General features: G+C 33.9%; 1 protein-coding gene across 1 annotated transcript in view; it reads left to right on the top strand.

Moving 5' to 3' along the window:
- LOC149787234 (kinesin-like protein KIF13A) overlaps positions 1–18,321 on the top strand; it is a 398,962-nt gene that overhangs the window by 110,646 nt on the left and 269,995 nt on the right. Inside the window, exons 6-8 of the mRNA XM_089977741.1 lie at positions 3,538–3,718; positions 8,760–8,847; positions 11,851–11,985. Coding sequence (XP_089833867.1) covers positions 3,538–3,718; positions 8,760–8,847; positions 11,851–11,985 — 404 coding nt within the window. The remainder of the gene's footprint in view (positions 1–3,537; positions 3,719–8,759; positions 8,848–11,850; positions 11,986–18,321) is intronic.

Below are 18,321 nucleotides of genomic sequence, written 5' to 3' on the forward strand. Positions count from 1 at the left end.
GTAGAAGTGTGGTTACTGTCAAAGATATAATAAATTTTTATCAGAATTTTGAAAATAATGGGATTGGGCTTAACAACTACCATGGACTTGTAATTGGATAAATATATTTACTTATAGAGGTGCAACAGTACAGCCTTTCTTGAAAGATCACTTTTGTGAATGACCACCTGGCTTGAGTGACTAGACTCATAATGCACTGATTTACTGTTTGTAAAGTGTTATGACTTGTTAAAAAAAACCCCACCTGTCTTGAGATATTAGGATATTGTGGCAGAAGACTTTTAAGACTTGTTCTGTTGTTCTTTCTTAAGTTGTTTCTGGCATAAATACAACATTTTACTGACATTAGACCCATGGTAGGTGATAAAAACATAAGTAAGTTTTCCAAGTGAGAGGATGAGACCATATCGTATATGGTACATCATATTTACAAGGCAGGCCTCCTGTACCTATCTAAGGGTCTATTCTAGGACATGTAATAGTAGAGATTAAACCCACTTTACATTTATAAGAAGCCCCCTGTGCTTATTTAGGGTCTGTTCTAGGACATCTGGTAGAAGATGTTCAACCCAGATGACATTTATAGAGTAAGCTCCCTGTGCTTATCTAAGGGTCTATTGTAGGACATGTGATTGTAGAGGATAAACCACATTACATTTATAAGAAAGGTCCTTGTGTTTGTTGTTGGGTCAATCTAGGACATGTGATTGTAGGATTCATCCTAATTTCTAACAGAACTGCAGAAAAATTCTTTTGTTAGATCACCCTTGTGTTTATAATATTTCTCTCTCAATTTGAAAGGCAGAGGAAATTTTTCTCTTAAATTTTCAGTTGTAGAATAGACCCTGGTGACCAAATAGGATAGACTGATGGTCATGGAGGTCTATGGTTATCTCATCATTAATTATGACCAATTAGTGGTCTATCTAATAATTAGCAGTCTCTATTAGACTACTGTACACATCTGAATGTCAATACTAAACCATACAATCCTATGGTAATATTTATTCTTATGGCAGTACTGAAAACCTGTCATAAGGCTGTATTGAAAACCTGTCATAAGGCTGTATAGAAAACCTGTCATAAGGCTGTATTGAAAACCTGTCATAAGGATGTATTAAAAACTTTCATAAGGCTGTATTGTATGAAAAGTCAGTTTTGGAAACCTATCAGAAGGCTAGCTATTCCAACATTTTTGCTGAATATGAGCAAATTTTGCTGTTCCTATAACTGAGTTTAATACAGTGGTACCCATGGCATGTTAGTTCTTGACATATTTTCTAATTGAGTTTAATACAGTAGTACCTATTTCATGTTAGTTCTAGACATATTTTCTAATTGAGTGTCAGGAGGTGCTGAAGATGAGTGATCTCCCCCACAACTCATGCTTTATGGTTATCATTATCTAGGAGAAGATCGACCATGGTGCTGTTGCCCAGATTGAGTAAATAATAAAACAAAATATGAAATTAATGGATGGAATAACAGAGATCTGAACCGAAATATAGAAAAAAAATAACATGATCCTCGTATGTTAAATACAACAATTTCATCAGTTACGTAAACAAAACAAAATCAAACATGACATTATGCAACATTACATTAGCCATTCTTTTACACAGCTTGACTAAATTTCATCATATGATTCAGTGATTGATCAAACTCAAAATTGCCAGCATTACATCATCACCCTGTGCTTCTGGTCCTCTCCAAATCACTTTTGGTGATTGGTCAGCGTTTCTGTATTTATTTCCTTTCCTGTCTCACTTTAACCTCTCTGGATCCTCAACCTCTTGGCTACTGACTACTTTTTCAGCACTGTACCATAGAGGTGAGTGTAGAACTACTGTACCATACAGGTGAGTGTAGAACTACTGTACCATACAGGTGAGTGTAGAACTACTGTATCATACAGGTGAGTGTAGAACTACTGTACCATACAGGTGAGTGTAGAACTACTATATCATACAGGTGAGTGTAGAACTACTGTATCATACAGGTGAGTGTAGAACTACTGTATCATACAGGTGAGTGTAGAACTATACCCAACCTACCTATATGTCAGATTCCCTTCTTCTCTTGGGTTCAAACAATATTGACACTCACTTGCATCAGATATTTTGTCTCGAACTGAAAGAGAGCTAGTTATGGTCATTTCACACCCAATACACACTCACTATCCTATTATCATAAATGGATGTCTTGTTACGGGCTACCGCATTCCAGTGGATCAAAACGTAAGTATACCCCTTTAGATGAACCATCACAACCCACTGTGGCTATAAATTTACCAGCTGAACTGGGTCAGTTAGCACACATTACTCTATTCTAGACTGAAGAAAAGTCACAACTTAATTACACATGAATTAATGGACTTTACTCCTTGTCCTAACTATGTTACTTTGCCAATTAGTGATTTGATGACATACATTTCCAGACACTGGAAAAATGAATTCACAGTATACCTTATACAAAGCATGAAATCTTTATGATACAATCATTTAAGAGAGATAATTTACTCCTCACAGTTTGTGTCAGAAGAAATACATGAAATCATACAAAATACATGATTTCTATTAAATACAAACAACTAAATCTGAACTCATTCACATAAGAAAATATTTTATGACATTTCTGCAACATAGGAATCATATAACATGCACATTTATATCAGAACTCAAGGAAAAATTGAAGTATGAATTTAAAATGAATAAATTAAGAATAATAACAAACTAATATCAACGAATATGCATTGCGTGCAATTGAGACTAACCTTATGCATCACTGAGACTTGCTCATACTATGTAGCTGAATCTATCCATGTCCTCAACTTTCTGAGGATAATTTATTTATAGAGAAGAGTACTCTCTACTGATCTCAGAGCCCCTCAGTCTTTCCCTCTCGGCAGAAAAGCTTGGGCTGCCTAATGTCGTGACGGAGATTATTTTAAAACCTTGAATTCTGACTGGGAACACACACACACACACACACACACACACACTCTCGTTTAGCTTTGCCAGTCAGGATTACTTCTTTGCCCACCAAAAATCTTTATCACTCCTTTTGAAGGTAGAATAATACTCTCTAGTTTGCCTTTATTAATATCTATTATGGAAAATATCATTTATGATACCTGTTTCAAATGGCTTCCCAACTTCTCTGGTTCATCTCAGATTTGGTAATTTACCTCTACACAAGCTTACACTTACATATCTGACAGCCTGGTATCGAATGGACTCTAATTAAAATTAAATGTATGCTTCCAAACAGGAGATGTTAATTATTACAAGCTGCCCAGTTATAGCGGACCTAACCAATACATCAGTCAGAAAGTTTATGTGTCATGCTGACAATGAAAGATTGTACTGTGAAATATTCTTCCAAATTTTGCATTCTTATATTTCAGTTTAATAAGTAGTACAGATTTCTTATTAGTTCTGGACATTTTTTTCAGGTTTGATTTGGAGGGTATCTAGAATACAGAGTAGTTATAATTTAAATCAGATTTTTAAATGAATGCTTTCTTTTTCCCTTTAGGGTCAGGGAAATCCTACACAATGATGGGTACGATGGAGGAAAAGGGAATTATTCCACGACTGTGTGATTCATTGTTTGAGAAGATTGCTGTCCGCCAGGATGAGGATAATTCGTATAAAGTGGAAGTGTCCTATATGGAGATCTATAATGAAAAAGTTCACGATTTGCTGGATTTAAAAGGGTGAGGCAAATCTAAATGTCTTCTTAGAAAAATGTAAACAACTTTACTCCAATTCTTTTGTGAAGTTAATAGGATATTGGGCCTAATAAAAGTAGAAAAAGAAAATGTGGCCAATTTTAATATTGTATTTAGAAAGTAAAATTGTGTTTCACTTGTTCAGAATGGCATGAAATTTATTGTTCATTTGTACTTCATTGTTTATATTTCCTTAATGAAGAGCTGATCCTGTTTGTAAAGATGCTTAATCAGTATATTCAGATTGTAGAAGAAGCTTTTTGGTGATTACAGTGCATTTGTTTATAGGTTGGTTTGAATATGTAGATGTGGAAATAGTATACAAACACTGATTACATTAAAGTGCAGACTGGTGGAACTGGGCTTGGCATTAGCTTTATTCTGTGCAACAGCGGGGTTAGAGCGTCCGCCTCATGTGGGAGGTCATGGGTTTGATCCCCTGCCGAGTCATACCAAAGACTTACAAAAATGGTACTAACAGCTGCCTCGCTTGGTGCACAGCATTAAGAGGTTAGTGTTAGGACTGGTTTGCTCAGTGTCAGGATAATGTGACTGGGTGGGACATCATGCCACATGTCTGCATGATGCTTCAGTGCTAGACAACACTATAAACTGACATACTGCAGACATCATAGCAATATGACTGAAAAGTTGTTAAAGCTACGTTAAAAATCCAAATCACACAAACACTGTGCAACAGCGGAGTGTAATTGCACCAGGTATGTTCTATTTTCTTCCCCTTAGCATATTTGTTAAAGATTTCTTGATATTTGATCCCCATCAAGACCAGTGGAAAACAAGTCCTCATCTTTACATTACATTCCTAGTCCTCATCTTTACATTGCATTCCTTGCATTTAATCTTGTATGAATTCACCCTTCTCATTGGCTGCCAGCAACTGGCATTAAAAACTTATACTTTTACAACTTTTAATATTGTTGCCATCAGTGTTTACAACATAGAAAGATTTTTTAAAATGTTTCATCAACTTGCCCTTGTACTTCCAAAGGTAAAGAGACAGTTGTGTTGTAGGGTGCCTAGGCACTCAAAAGAGTTATATTTGCATAGACTATGAAGAAGAAAGGCAGTTTCTTTTGTTGAGTCATTGTTAGTTGGCAAGCAACTTAAAAGTCACTTTTCTGGCTTTACTGCCAACCTTTATGATTTGACTGCAAGTCTTACAAAATGACCCTTAAAATATTGGGTTACGGAATATAAGCAATGATTATGGAAATATGATTGTTGGGGTAAAATGCAGATAATTGCTTGTCTGTGTTCAGTTTTCATATTAGATATAGTGGAGTTGATCATGGAACCAGACTAAATAGAGGACCTTGGAATCATTAAGGTGGTGCTATGCAGTTTCGCATTTTGCATAGGGTTAGGATTTTAAAGAAAAAGAATTTCCTCGGCTTTCCTCACTGGTTATACTGGCTATTTAAAAAAGACCTTGTATATCTTAGGTATAATGCAAAGAACCTTTAATTCCCATTATTTTGGTGTATGATTGATGGGTGTAATATGGGTTATAGAGTATACAGCTTGGCCTTACTTCAGATGTGCACCTTTCAAAAAAGTGCTAGCTCTACTTGGTCATTTTCACTTCCTGAACTTCAGAGGTAAATTGTATAAAAAAGAGCCGATAACTTTTTTTACATTTTATATATTTGGTAATTCATTCATTGCACTTTCAGAAGCTGGTATTGTCTAGTCTGGCAAAATTCATTTTCCCTATTTTAATAGCTGCTATGTATAGTGTACTTTAGACTAATTCAGGCTGATTTTGTAACACAAGGGAGCAGTCATTTTAGTTAGCAGTGTGCTTAAATCATGTAAAATTTCCAAAAGTACAATATCCAAAAGAAATATCATCCATGTTACATTAATGTAGCATAGAGGTATGCCAACATTCTCTCCATTGTGTATGTTTTAAATGCGAACTACTTCACCTTACATATGTCACTCTCTCAAAAGTACATATTATCTGGTGAGTGCCCCCTAAACTAGTAGAGTTGGTCATGGAACCAGACTAAATAGAGGACCTCGGAATCATTAAACTAGTGGAGTTGGTCATGGAACCAGACTAAATAGAGGACCTCAGAATCATTAAACTAGTGGAGTTGGTCATGGAACCAGACTAAATAGAGGGCCTCGGAATCATTAAACTGCTCATATTTTTCATGCAAAACATTCGTATGATCAAGCTGTTGCTGACAGAATTTAAAAAAAAAAAGGGTTAATGCTGCATGTGTACATTACACAAAATCTGAGTACAAATAGACATAAGCTTTAATGTTGCATGTGCACATTACACATGTCCGGAAATGGTGTACTGTTAGAAAAGTTCAAATATTATTCATGGTTACAAAGTTCAAATATTATTCATGGTTACAAAGTTTGGATATTGTACATGGTTACAAAGTTCAAATATTGTACATGTTTACAAAGTTCGAATATTGTACATGGTTACAAAGTTCAAATATTGTACATGGTTAGAGAGTTCAAATATCATTCATGGTTACAGAGTTTAAATACTGTAAATTGTTACAGAGTTCAAATATTCATGGTTACAGAGTTCAAATACTGTACATGGTTACAGAGTTACAGAGTTCAAATAATGTACATGGTTACAGAGTTCAAATATTCGTGGTTACAGAGTTCAAATACTGTACATGGTTACAGAGTTCAAATATTCATGGTTACAGAGTTGAAATACTGTACATGGTTGCAGAGTTAAAATATTCGTGGTTATAGAGTTAAAATATTCATGGTTACAAAGTTCTAATATTGTACATGGTTACAAAGTTGAAATATTGTACATGGTTACAAAGTTAAATATTGTACATGGTTACAGAGTTCAAATATTGTACATGGTTACAAAGTTCTAATATTGTACATGGTTGCAAAGTTTAAATAGTATGCATGGTTACAAAGTTCAAATATTGTACATGGTTACAAAGTTTTAATATTGTACATGGTTACAGAGTTCAAATATTGTGCATGGTTACAAAGTTCAAATATTCTGTATGGTTATGAAATTCAAATATTGTACATGGTTACAAAGTTCAAATATTCTGTATGGTTACAAAGTTCAGATATTGTACGTGGTTACAAAGTTCAAATATTGTACATGGTTGCAGAGTTAAAATATTGTTCATGGTTACAAAGTTCAGATATTGTACATGCTTACAAAGTTCAGATATTCTGTATGGTTACAAAGTTCAGTTATTGTACATGGCTACAAAGTTCAAATATTCTCTATGGTTACAAAGTTCAGTTATTGTACATGGTTACAAAGTTCAAATATTCTGTATGGTTACAAAGTTCAGATATTTTACTTGGTTACAAAGTTCAGATATTGTACGTGGTTACAAAGTTCAGTTATTGTACATGGTTACAAAGTTCAGATATTGTACATGGTTACAGAGTTCAAATATTGTTCATGGTTACAAAGTTCAAATATTGTACATGGTTACAAAGTTAAAACATTGTGTATGGTTACAAAGTTCAGATATTTTACGTGGTTACAAAGTTCAGATATTGTACATGGTTACAAAGTTCAAATATTCTGTATGGTTACAAAGTTCAGATATTGTACGTGGTTACAAAGTTCAAATATTGTACATGGTTACAAAGTTCAGATATTGTACATGGTTACAGAGTTCAAATATTGTTCATGGTTACAAAGTTCAAATATTGTACATGGTTACAAAGTTCAAATATTCTGTATGGTTACAAAGTTCAGATATTGTACATGGTTACAAAGTTCAGATATTGTACATGGTTACAGAGTTCAAATATTGTTCATGGTTACAGAGTTCAAATATTGTTCATGGTTACAAAGTTCAGATATTGTACATGGTTACAAAGTTCAAATATTGTATGTGGTTACAAAGTTCAAATATTCTGTATGGTTACAAAGTTCAGTTATTGTACATGGCTACAAAGTTCAAATATTCTGTATGGTTACAAAGTTCAGTTATTGTACACGGTTACAAAGTTCAAATATTCTGTATGGTTACAAAGTTCAGATATTGTACGTGGTTACAAAGTTCAAATATTGTACATGGTTACAAAGTTCAAATATTGTACATGGTTACAGAGTTCAAATATTGTTCATGGTTACAAAGTTCAAATATTGTATATGGTTACAAAGTTCAGATATTCTGTATGGTTACAAAGTTCAGATATTGTACGTTGTTACAGAGTTGAAATAATGGCTCAAGCACTCAGGAAGTAATTGTAACCTCAGGTTTGCTTCCATTTTCAAAATCTCTTACATGTTCAGACAACCTTTTACCAGAAAACAATTTTTTAAAACTCTGAGGATTCTTTCTGATTAGTAGAAAGTCAGAATTTGCATCAGCAAGCTGCACTTAATGGCTGAAAGTTTGATATGACACAAAAGCTGTATTGGTGAATTTCTGATGAAATAGTGCTGGATCTCAAGAGAATTAATATTCTAGATTATTTTTCCACATTTCCAAAATGTGTTAGTACAGGTATAAAATTATTTTGTTTGAGCATTTTTGAAAATTAATAATTGTGTTCTCTTAAAAGTAAAATATGCATATATCTCACAATACATTGCTGGTAAAGTGTTACAGTAAAACACTTGTACTCAAATTCTGAAATTCAAGACAGTTGACTCCTAAATATGATGCAGCTTTAGATCTCTGAAAAAGAAAAAAAAGAAAATGTTACGATAATTGACCTCTGCAAAACTCATACCTTACTGTATATAAGTTTTGGGCCTGGTGAAATTTGATGTCCACTGTCCTAAAAACAACATGATGCTGTATTAAATCTCAGAGGAAACAAATAATAAAAAGTCAGGATAATTGACCTCTGCTAAATTCATACTTTACCATGTGCAAAGATTTGGAATTTTATGTCCGCTGCCAGTTACTGTAAGTAGTTTGTATTTTTTAGAATAAACCACTTTGTGTATTTAGCTCTTCCTGCTTTTGATAATTCATAGAATCGGAGATCAAGGAATCTAAATGAATTTCCAATTTTCTTCTAGGAGTAAACACAACCTGAAGGTACGGGAGCACAATATCCTTGGACCTTATGTAGATGGATTGTCAACACTGGTGGTTTCGTCATTTGAGGTACTTTTGTTTTAACAGTGTCATTCCATTTCACTCCTATAATTCCACTTTCACTTTGCTAGTAGTAAATTATTTTGAATTTGCATGCAAGGAAACCTGTCTGTATAGGCACTCAAAGAATTACAAAACGTTGTCCTTTTTTGACAGGCAACCATTATATAGAGGATAAATGTACAGTATTTAATACAATAATTGCACTGTGCATTTAAAATATTAAAAATTTAAAAATTCTGGTGAACTTTGTGAGGTTTGATCATAATAAGCACACACTGATAATGTCAGTCCCCCATCATTTGTATAACCATACTCAAAGAGTTATCTCCCCTTGTGTTGAGAGCTGTCCATTTTTTAGGTGGTTAATTTTCTTTCCCAATATGGATCTGCCCATTAACTATGCTTGCTAGAAACTGATTTACCACCCAATGTTAAAAGGTAACAAGACAACAGGCATGTGTGGTGGTAGATTCAAGAAATGTAATGATACAGTAGGCATGTGTGGTGGTAGATTCCAGTAAAGGTAACGAGACAACAGGCATGTGTGTTGGTAGATTCTGTGAAAGGTAATGAGACAACAGTCACGTGGTGGTGGTAGAATACAAGAAAATCTTAATCTTCTGTGCAGATATTAAAAGCTTCTTCATCCCACAAGGCATGATAGGATAGAGACAATTGCATTTTGAAATGGCTAATTTTTATGCGAGTTGGGACAAAAGACATGCACTGTACTGCATTGGTAAGAAAACTTAAAAGTAAGTTATGTTTTTTCTTTATGATTAGTTGTCCTTTAAATGGAGATGTTTGCAAAGGTTGGTTTAATTTAATTGTATTTACTATGTACTACACAGTGATTTTACACAGTATGTGATGCAGTTCAATGGGTGACAAGGTTTTCTTTGTATGAATCCTGTATTTAATTGGTCAGATTTTTTATTTTTGGATGTACATCAAAGTTCGACAGCTTCTTAACACTGGTTTATCACTTGCTGTTATGACTGGCTCTTATGCTAGTGTGAAATGAAGTACTTTGCAGTGTATAATCAGTGGATGTGATACTAGTGTAAATTTACTTCTTTCCAGTGTATCATCAGTGACTCTGTTGATATTGTGAAATGGACATCTTCTTTACATTGTACCATCAGTGGCTGTGATGCTAGTGTAAAATTAATGTTTACAGTGTATCAGTATTTGCTGAGATGCCAGTGTAAAATTAACGTTTACAGTATATCAGTATTGGATTGATCTTTGACAAGGAGCAAACAAACAATCCGAAAAAAAGACAATCAGGATGGACTGCCCCTCATTCTTGCAGCTGTTAGAGCCCAGTGTCAAACCTGGTACTTGATCAGTGTAAAGGCAGCATTTTACTGCTTTCTATGCCCCCATATACATTGTTATTTCATCTGCTGTCGGTGGTTTTGTCCATAACTGATTCAGCATTTAATGGGATGTGAAAAGATGAGAAACATTACTCTTTGAGAAAGGTGCAAAAAAGTTTAATGCACAAAACTTTGATTATTTGTTGCAGTAACTCGGACAGTTATTGTACCAAGACACATGGATCATATATGGTTTATATTGTATAAATGTTTATTTAAGAATTTGGGAAGAATCTCAGCTAAGAGTCTGAAGTCCTTCCTGCGAAGTCCAGTAAATGTTTGATGATGAGGGGTGGGGTGGAATTTGAGCCAGTGGGTTTAAAGTCCTTCCAGAGTAGTCCAGTGAACATTTGCTAAATTTTGAGGAAGAACTTGAGACAAACATTTTAATGTCCTTCCCAGGTACTCAGGTTGATTTTTAATTTTTTCTAATGCATGTGTGAAAAGGTTTTAACCAGATAATTTCAAGTCCTTCTCAAGAATACCAGTGATTGATGTCAAAATAATTATCATACATATTATGCTTAGTGAAGACATTATCACTGGATTTACTCTTGATGAACTTCAAGCCTTCAGCAAAATAGATGGATCAATACAAAATTATTAGGGGGCCCTAAGTTTGTCTAAAACGCTCTCCATTCCGAATCACTGCCATCTCACCTACGTTTGCGTGTGTTCGAGTCTCAGGCTTGGCTAACATGGGTATGTGAGAATGCTTGCCAGTAGCTTCTCATGGGTTGGTGGTTCTTCCCGGGGTTTTCCAGGGTTCTTCCTCCACCAGTTACGCTGGCCACCATATATAGCCTATCTTGTGCTGAAAAATCGTGTTAAACGCTACAACAACAACAACAACAACAAAATTATAGGCTAGAAATACCAGTGAAATATGTTTTTAATGAACAAATCCAAAAAATAATGAAAAATAGTATTTAAAAATGCAACCAAGATATAGTTTGATCTGTTTTCTTTCTTCATATGACTTTCTGTACTTTAAAAGTAAGTTATATTTTATTGGAATAAATGTTAAAAGGGAAAAATTAAGACTTTAATTATCATACCTTCCTGCATAATAGGTAGGGAAAAATTCAAATTTCAAATGTATTATCATTTGTATGTCTGGAACTTCATTCACATCCTTATAGTCTTTATTGTAGTTTTAATTGTGGAGTTACTGTGTACCTTATATTAAAGGTCATACATTAACATCAGATATTCTCTCTACAGCCATATTACTTTTCATTATTAAAAAAAAACAACGAAAAATTGATTTATGAAAAATACAGTATTATTTTCAGTTAATCTCCTTTCCTGCCATTGAAGGTCCATTTTGTACAAAAATAGCACTGTAACATGTTTATTTATTTGACACTTAAATCTTCCTAATCCATAGCATCTGCTTGATTTAAGTCCCTTTAATCTTTAAATTCTGCTCTTTGTTTGTACATTCTAGTCAGTATAATCCAACTCTTTAAATTCTGCATTTGAATTCAGATTGTTGTTTTGATAAATGATACTAAACAGTTGTTCAAAAACAAATTACTGGTAGTTTCATATTCACCTGTGACCTATAACTAGTTTCCCATGATGCATCATGCAGACTGATTCTTTAATCATAATTCATTTCCAGGATATAGATAATCTGATGAGTGAAGGAAACAAATCCAGGACAGTTGCTGCAACAAACATGAACAGCGAGAGTAGTCGATCTCATGCAGTCTTTAATATCATAGTCACACAGACTCTTACTGACAGGGAGTCCATGGTAAGTCTTTAATAGATTTGTTTTCATAAAGTTGTCTGCTCGAAGAGAAAGGGAGCGATGTTAGTTTTGAGCTTTCTTTCATCCATGTGTTGCCTGTTTTTTTCTTCACACTTAGCAAGTTATGTCAAAAACTTGAGCCGAACCAGTCCAGATTTAATTTTTTAATATGTAATGGAGCTGATGATGTTTGGTGACTATCAGGAACTTTTACTGTTATATTGGTGTATTTTGGCATAGATTATGTGGCATGGTACATTGCCAGTAAACCTTTTCTGGTACATGGTACATTATCACTCAACCATTCACGTACATTCATCATAGTGCATTGCCAGTCATCTTCTCTGGTACATGTAGCAAGGTACATTACCAATCAACCATCTATTACATTTAGCAAGGTTCATTGCCAGTCAGCCTTGTGGTACATGTAGCATGGTACATTTCCAGTCATCCTCTCTTGTTACATGTAGCATGTACATTGGCAGTGATCCTTCTAGTACACATAGCATGGTACATGGCCTGTCAACCATTTTATGCAGGATATCTACTTAGAGTATGCAGACAAAACTTTTATTTCAGCCTTTATTTCATTTCATTGTTTTGTTTCATTTTGTATTTGTTGTATTACCCCTTCCCCACTGCCTCGAAATGAGATGTCTACTGAGAAGGTGGTCAAACTGCACATTATAACCCACCTGTTGCATAGCAACAATGCAAAATATTGGATGTGGAAACTGAAGTCTTGCATCGGCTAGTGATGATAAGAAGCAAAATCTGACAGCATTTTTGGCAGAAATATTTCCATGATGATGGCAAATTAGGCATTAACCTTGCCATTTTTCTCAAATGTAACGCAGTGGTGAAGTTCGTGGTGGGATGATGAACTTGACTGTACATGTGCACTGACATCATCCTATTGGAGCCAGCAGTAATGTCAGATTGGAAGTAAATAGGAATCTGTCTCGGGACCTTAAAACTCAGGAACTTTGGATATCACATTCCTAACACTATTTAATTTTATTCACTATGCTAATTTCTTTATTTCTTCCTTTCACATCTTGGGCTACTTTGTAATTTCTGCTGATAAAGTTCATAGTGCAAAAATTCAGTGTATCACCTGAAATTCTGACCATCAACAAGTCAAATCCCCTTTGTTATTTGACTTTCTCAAAATATTTTACAAATATAGTCACCATTTGTCTTCATTCTAAACCTTACAGATTACAAAAATTGTAACTCATAATCTTTTTCTTCTTCTGAAATGATCGGTATGATTTCTACATTATTTTATCAAGGCTGAAAATCAGCTAACAATGTAATGTGACTTCAGTTTAATTCCAGTAATTTATTTTATTTATGGTACAAGTTCCAGTGAAAATTGTTTTGTGCTAATGGCATCCTGTACAATTTGTCATGGCCCATAAGTTCATAATGTTAGAGGGAGGCAACTCCTTAGAGCACATAATAGGCAGCAGGGGAGGTAAATTAAGGATGCAGGTCATCAGAGAAATGTGCAGAAACTAAAAATCAGAGAAGTGAAAAGGCTGGAGGTTAAAATGTTCAGTCTTAATGATTTCTTGTTAAATACAGTTGTTTATTGTATGGCTACTGTTCTGAGTAAAGAAATCTATGAAAGATATGTGCATGTTACATTATGGAATGAAAAACATCATGATGTCACACTTTGCATGTTGACATCATATAAGGCAAGAACATAATGTCTGAGACATCTGAATGCACTTCATTATCATTACACTTTATTTTAGTCAAGCAGAAGGTTTATATTGCGATATATGGGGACATGTAATCCATACATCAATATGTCTGTACACGTGCATGTCCAACCACACCTCAGTGTTACAGTTTATTATGTGGTCAGTTTGCAAGTACAGATGGCCCAACATTTCTGTTACTCATTATGTAAATACATCTTGAGTGTACAAAACAAATTTACCATAGACTCGGGTAAGCTAACACATGCTTGCCATGGTCAGCTTTCTGTATGGCAGTATTTTCAGAAGGGGCCCCGAGTGCAGAGTTGTCTAAAGCGCTCTCTGTTACTGATCACTGCCATCTCACCTCTGTCAACATGGGTTCGAGTCTCAGATTCAGCCAATGTGGGTATGTGAGAAAGCTTGCCAGTAGCTTCTCGTGGGTTGGTGGTACTTTACTGCAGGTTTTCCCGGGTTCTTCCTCCACCATTAATACTAGCTGCCATGTATAGCCTATCATGTGCTAAAAAATGGCATTAAACTCAACAACAACAGTATTTCGAGTATTGTTTATTTGGTGATGAATCAATATTTGTGTCTATTTAAAATAAAGTTTACGAAAATTCATTGATTAATTTTTGCCTTTTGCCTGTCAAGGCATGCCAAGATAAAAATTATTTGACTTATTTTATAAAGATGAGTTGAAATGGAAACTCTTCTGGATCATCTGTAAATTGGAACTGTGGAAAGAAAATGTGGATTGTATTATCTCAGATAATAATTGGTTAGTTTTCTGCATAGTTTTCAATTAATTTTCCTTTTTTGATTTAAGTTAAGTTTGGCCAGTTTTCTCCATGAGTGATTTCACTACACAATTTTCAGTTAAGCTTCTTCATTGAGATGAAACAGATTCACTTATTGTCATCAACCTTTGTCAAGACCAATAATAAACTTCACAACACTAATTTATTTACATTAAAAAGAAAAATCAGAACAAATTACCTTAAATTTAAAAAAAAACAAAACAACCAACTTCTAACTGGCAATATGTGCAGACATGTTAAACTATATAGTTACATAAATGCATTTTTAGAGTTCTCTCCCTTTGATGGTAACATCTTATGGTATCACGGTATCAATTGTTTTTCCAAAGACCTCAATGCTAATGTTATGTGAAATAAATATACTTTCTATCCTACCTCAGCATGCATGTCACACACTGTCATAGAGAACAATGTTAGATTTGTCAATTTGACAAAGGTAGAACCAGGTACTCCATTGCATTTAAGAGAGATAACTCTGCTGGAACTAGATGGGGTAAGAGTTACCTTGTCACACCAGCAACATTTTCAGTCATGTATACCATGTTTTAAAGAAATAATAAAAAATACAAACTATCATCTAGATATGAATTAACATAATCTCACAATTTTCCAAGAGGCTTACAGAAAGTTCAACTCTTACATAATGCATCAATCACAGCTAGTTTTGTCCTTTATTTCTGAATACAATGTTCCCTACACCTTAATCTCTGCCCACCAGGGGCTGTACAATTTGTACCATTATATCTTATTACAGAAAGCATATACTAGTGTTGTTCTGATTATCGTTTATAATCGATTATCACTTGGTTGAGCGAACCAATAAGATAACTGATTGTGAAACTCCATTATCGATTGTGTATAAAGGGAGGCTACTTCTTTTTAGTTGCATACACATCACTGTGGTTAGTAGAAATCTGGTATAAATGGTAAGCTAAATAGGGCTTCCAGTCCATTAAGTTGATCTGAATTGTTTGTTCCGTTCACAACTTCAAATATAAACCATACCATATTCAGTAGGTCCAATTAGGAACATACAGTCATCATTACATAATTAAACTGCTAAATGGTTGAGCTAATAAATTTAAACACATTTTGATGATTTATTTCAGTTAAATATAAAATCCTTTCTAATATTTGTAAATAATGACAAACATAAAAACCATGTCCTTCTTTACTTTAAATTATAGACACATCAGATACGAATGAAAGGATTTTGGGGGATTGTAACAATATTTCATCAGCCATAAAAAGTTGCTTTAAGTTAACAAAGTTGTAGAACTAAAATATCACAACACAATTTTAAAATAATATATTATTTTCATGAGGTTAAAGTATCCAAGTTATTAAAAGAGATTACTCCTGTACATTGATTAACATTCTGAACAAAGAAATAAACTGTACAATAAACTAAAATTAAAATGTGCTCCTGTACATTTATTAACATTTTGAACAAAGAAATAAACTGTACAATAAACTAAAATTAAAATGTACTCCTGTACATTTATTAACATTTTGAACAAAGAAATAAACTGTACAATAAACTAAAATTAAAATGTGCTCCTGTACATTTATTAACATTTTGAAGAAAGAAATAAACTGTACAATAAGCTAAAATTAAAATGTACTCCTGTACATTTATTAACATTTTGAACAAAGAAATAAACTACAATAAACTAAAATTAAAATGTACTCCTGTACATTTATTAACATTTTGAACAAAGATATAACTGTACAATAAACTAAAATTAAAATGTGCTCTTAGTATCTGATTATAATCAATTATCAGTTGTTTAAATTGAACCAATTATCGACTACGAAATTCTGACCGATTCCCTTCATTAATATATACAGTAACAAAGACCATTAACAAAGTCTTGGGGACATGGAAAAGTGGCATGTTGTATAAAGCTGCCATCAATAAGCTGGTAATTGTGGTCCATAAATACCATAATGTTATTACTAAACTGCCATTTCCAATGTTTCCCTTGTGTGTTAGAGACCCCATTAATTTTTAATTTGACCCCCAGTTCTGACATCAGAGTTTTTTCTTTACTCAGTCTGACTTCCAACTTTGACACCAAGGGGATATTTGACTCTCCACTCCTGTAGCCTTAAGGGAAGCACTGTGTTATTAGCCAGAGGGTGATTGCAGTTCAAGACACTAATGATATTCCATTGTCCCTTTTAAACTGACATGTGAATTTATTATCTTATTAGCTGTATATAAACTTATTTGTAGATCATATGAATTCCTTGGCTGCCATTGATAGTGGCATAGGGCAGTTGTTTACATAGAACAGGTTAGTTGCTGCAGTTAACTCCCTTGTCTTTTTAAAATTCTGTTTGGCTAGGCAAATGAATGTGAATTTCAGTTAGAAGTATAAGTAGCAAATCTGTTCATTTTGTGTGCATTTCTGCAAGGTATTGTGGATTAAACTGGTACAGTGTTATCCTTTTTTACTAGTTCACCAACATAACATTTAAAAATGTTGGAAAGAAGAATCTGATACTAGTAATACACATAATACATTGCAGAAAATACCCATAAATACTTTAAAAAATGGTTGATCTGTAAAGTAGTTTTCAGATCTACTGTCAACTGCAATAAATTATACTTCTGACCTGATGAATACGAATTCTGACCTGTAACAAATATTTTGAATTTTATATTTTTACGGTGCTGTTATGGAAAATACTGTGTATTTATTATAAGCCATTTATCGAGATAATTTTCACAAAGTGAGGGATGAGGTCATTATTGGAATTGGTCTCATTGTCAGATGTGTCCTTGTCATGTCAGTATCGGATCATTGAAAATTGGGTGTACCTCAAATATGGTTGCAGGCAGCGATAACATAACCTCTCTTGGAGAGCATATCACTTTTTATTTAATGTAGAATCCTTTTTCAAGTTCCTAGTAATTATCGTGATGTCTTTTGATGCAATCTTTTAGCACTAGGCAAGCCAGATTGGTTGACTGCTTTGGATACAGTTTCTCACTCTGACTGAATGGCTCTGTATGTCATTGCAGCTTGCAATTTTGAGGTCCACATGAGTTCGAGTCTTGGGCTTGGCCATTGTGGGTATGTGAGAAAGCATGCCGGTAGCTTCCCATGGGTCATTGATTCTTACTAGGGTTTTTCTGGGCTATTCCTTCACCAGTTATTCTGGTTGCCATGCATAGCCTATCTTGCACTGAGAAATGGTGTCAAACCCAAAACAACAATTAAGTTTTGTTTTTTATTTAATGAAGAAAGGAAATTCAAAAAATATTCTTTGCATAAATTGTAGATGATGCGATTGCTAGAATTGATAAAAGGATGCTTAATGTCTTTTTAAGATGGAAATGATTTTTGCAGGTGGTCTACATGCATTGTTCCAACTTTATGTTCTTAAACTAAGTTACATAAAAAGCAATCCCAGCAAGTTTAGTAAATGTGAACATAATTTAGTTCTTTGAACAGAAAGTGAAAATGTAAGAGCAACTTACAGTATTGTGGATTGAATTCAAAATAATCCTAAAAGTTCTATCATAAGTCCAAAAGTATAGAGGTTTCAGAGTTAAATTCCAGTATTAAATGTACTGATATGCCAGTTGTTTTGTATGAGCTGTACCAAAGGTCTTGATGTATAACATTGATATAATCCAGAATGTCCTTGAAAGAATTCACAATAATCCCAAAATAGTGATTTAGTAAAAAATGTCATTGAGCACTCTGTAATTCTAATCAAATAATTTTAAATAAATGATTCCTCAAAAATTATTATCTGAACCCAGCAGTAAATAATTTTATTGACTGAAC

The sequence above is a fragment of the Sinohyriopsis cumingii genome, chromosome 12, assembly GCF_028554795.1.
Source record: "Sinohyriopsis cumingii isolate HCF-2022 chromosome 12, ASM2855479v2, whole genome shotgun sequence".
Lineage (NCBI taxonomy): Eukaryota > Metazoa > Mollusca > Bivalvia > Unionida > Unionidae > Sinohyriopsis > Sinohyriopsis cumingii.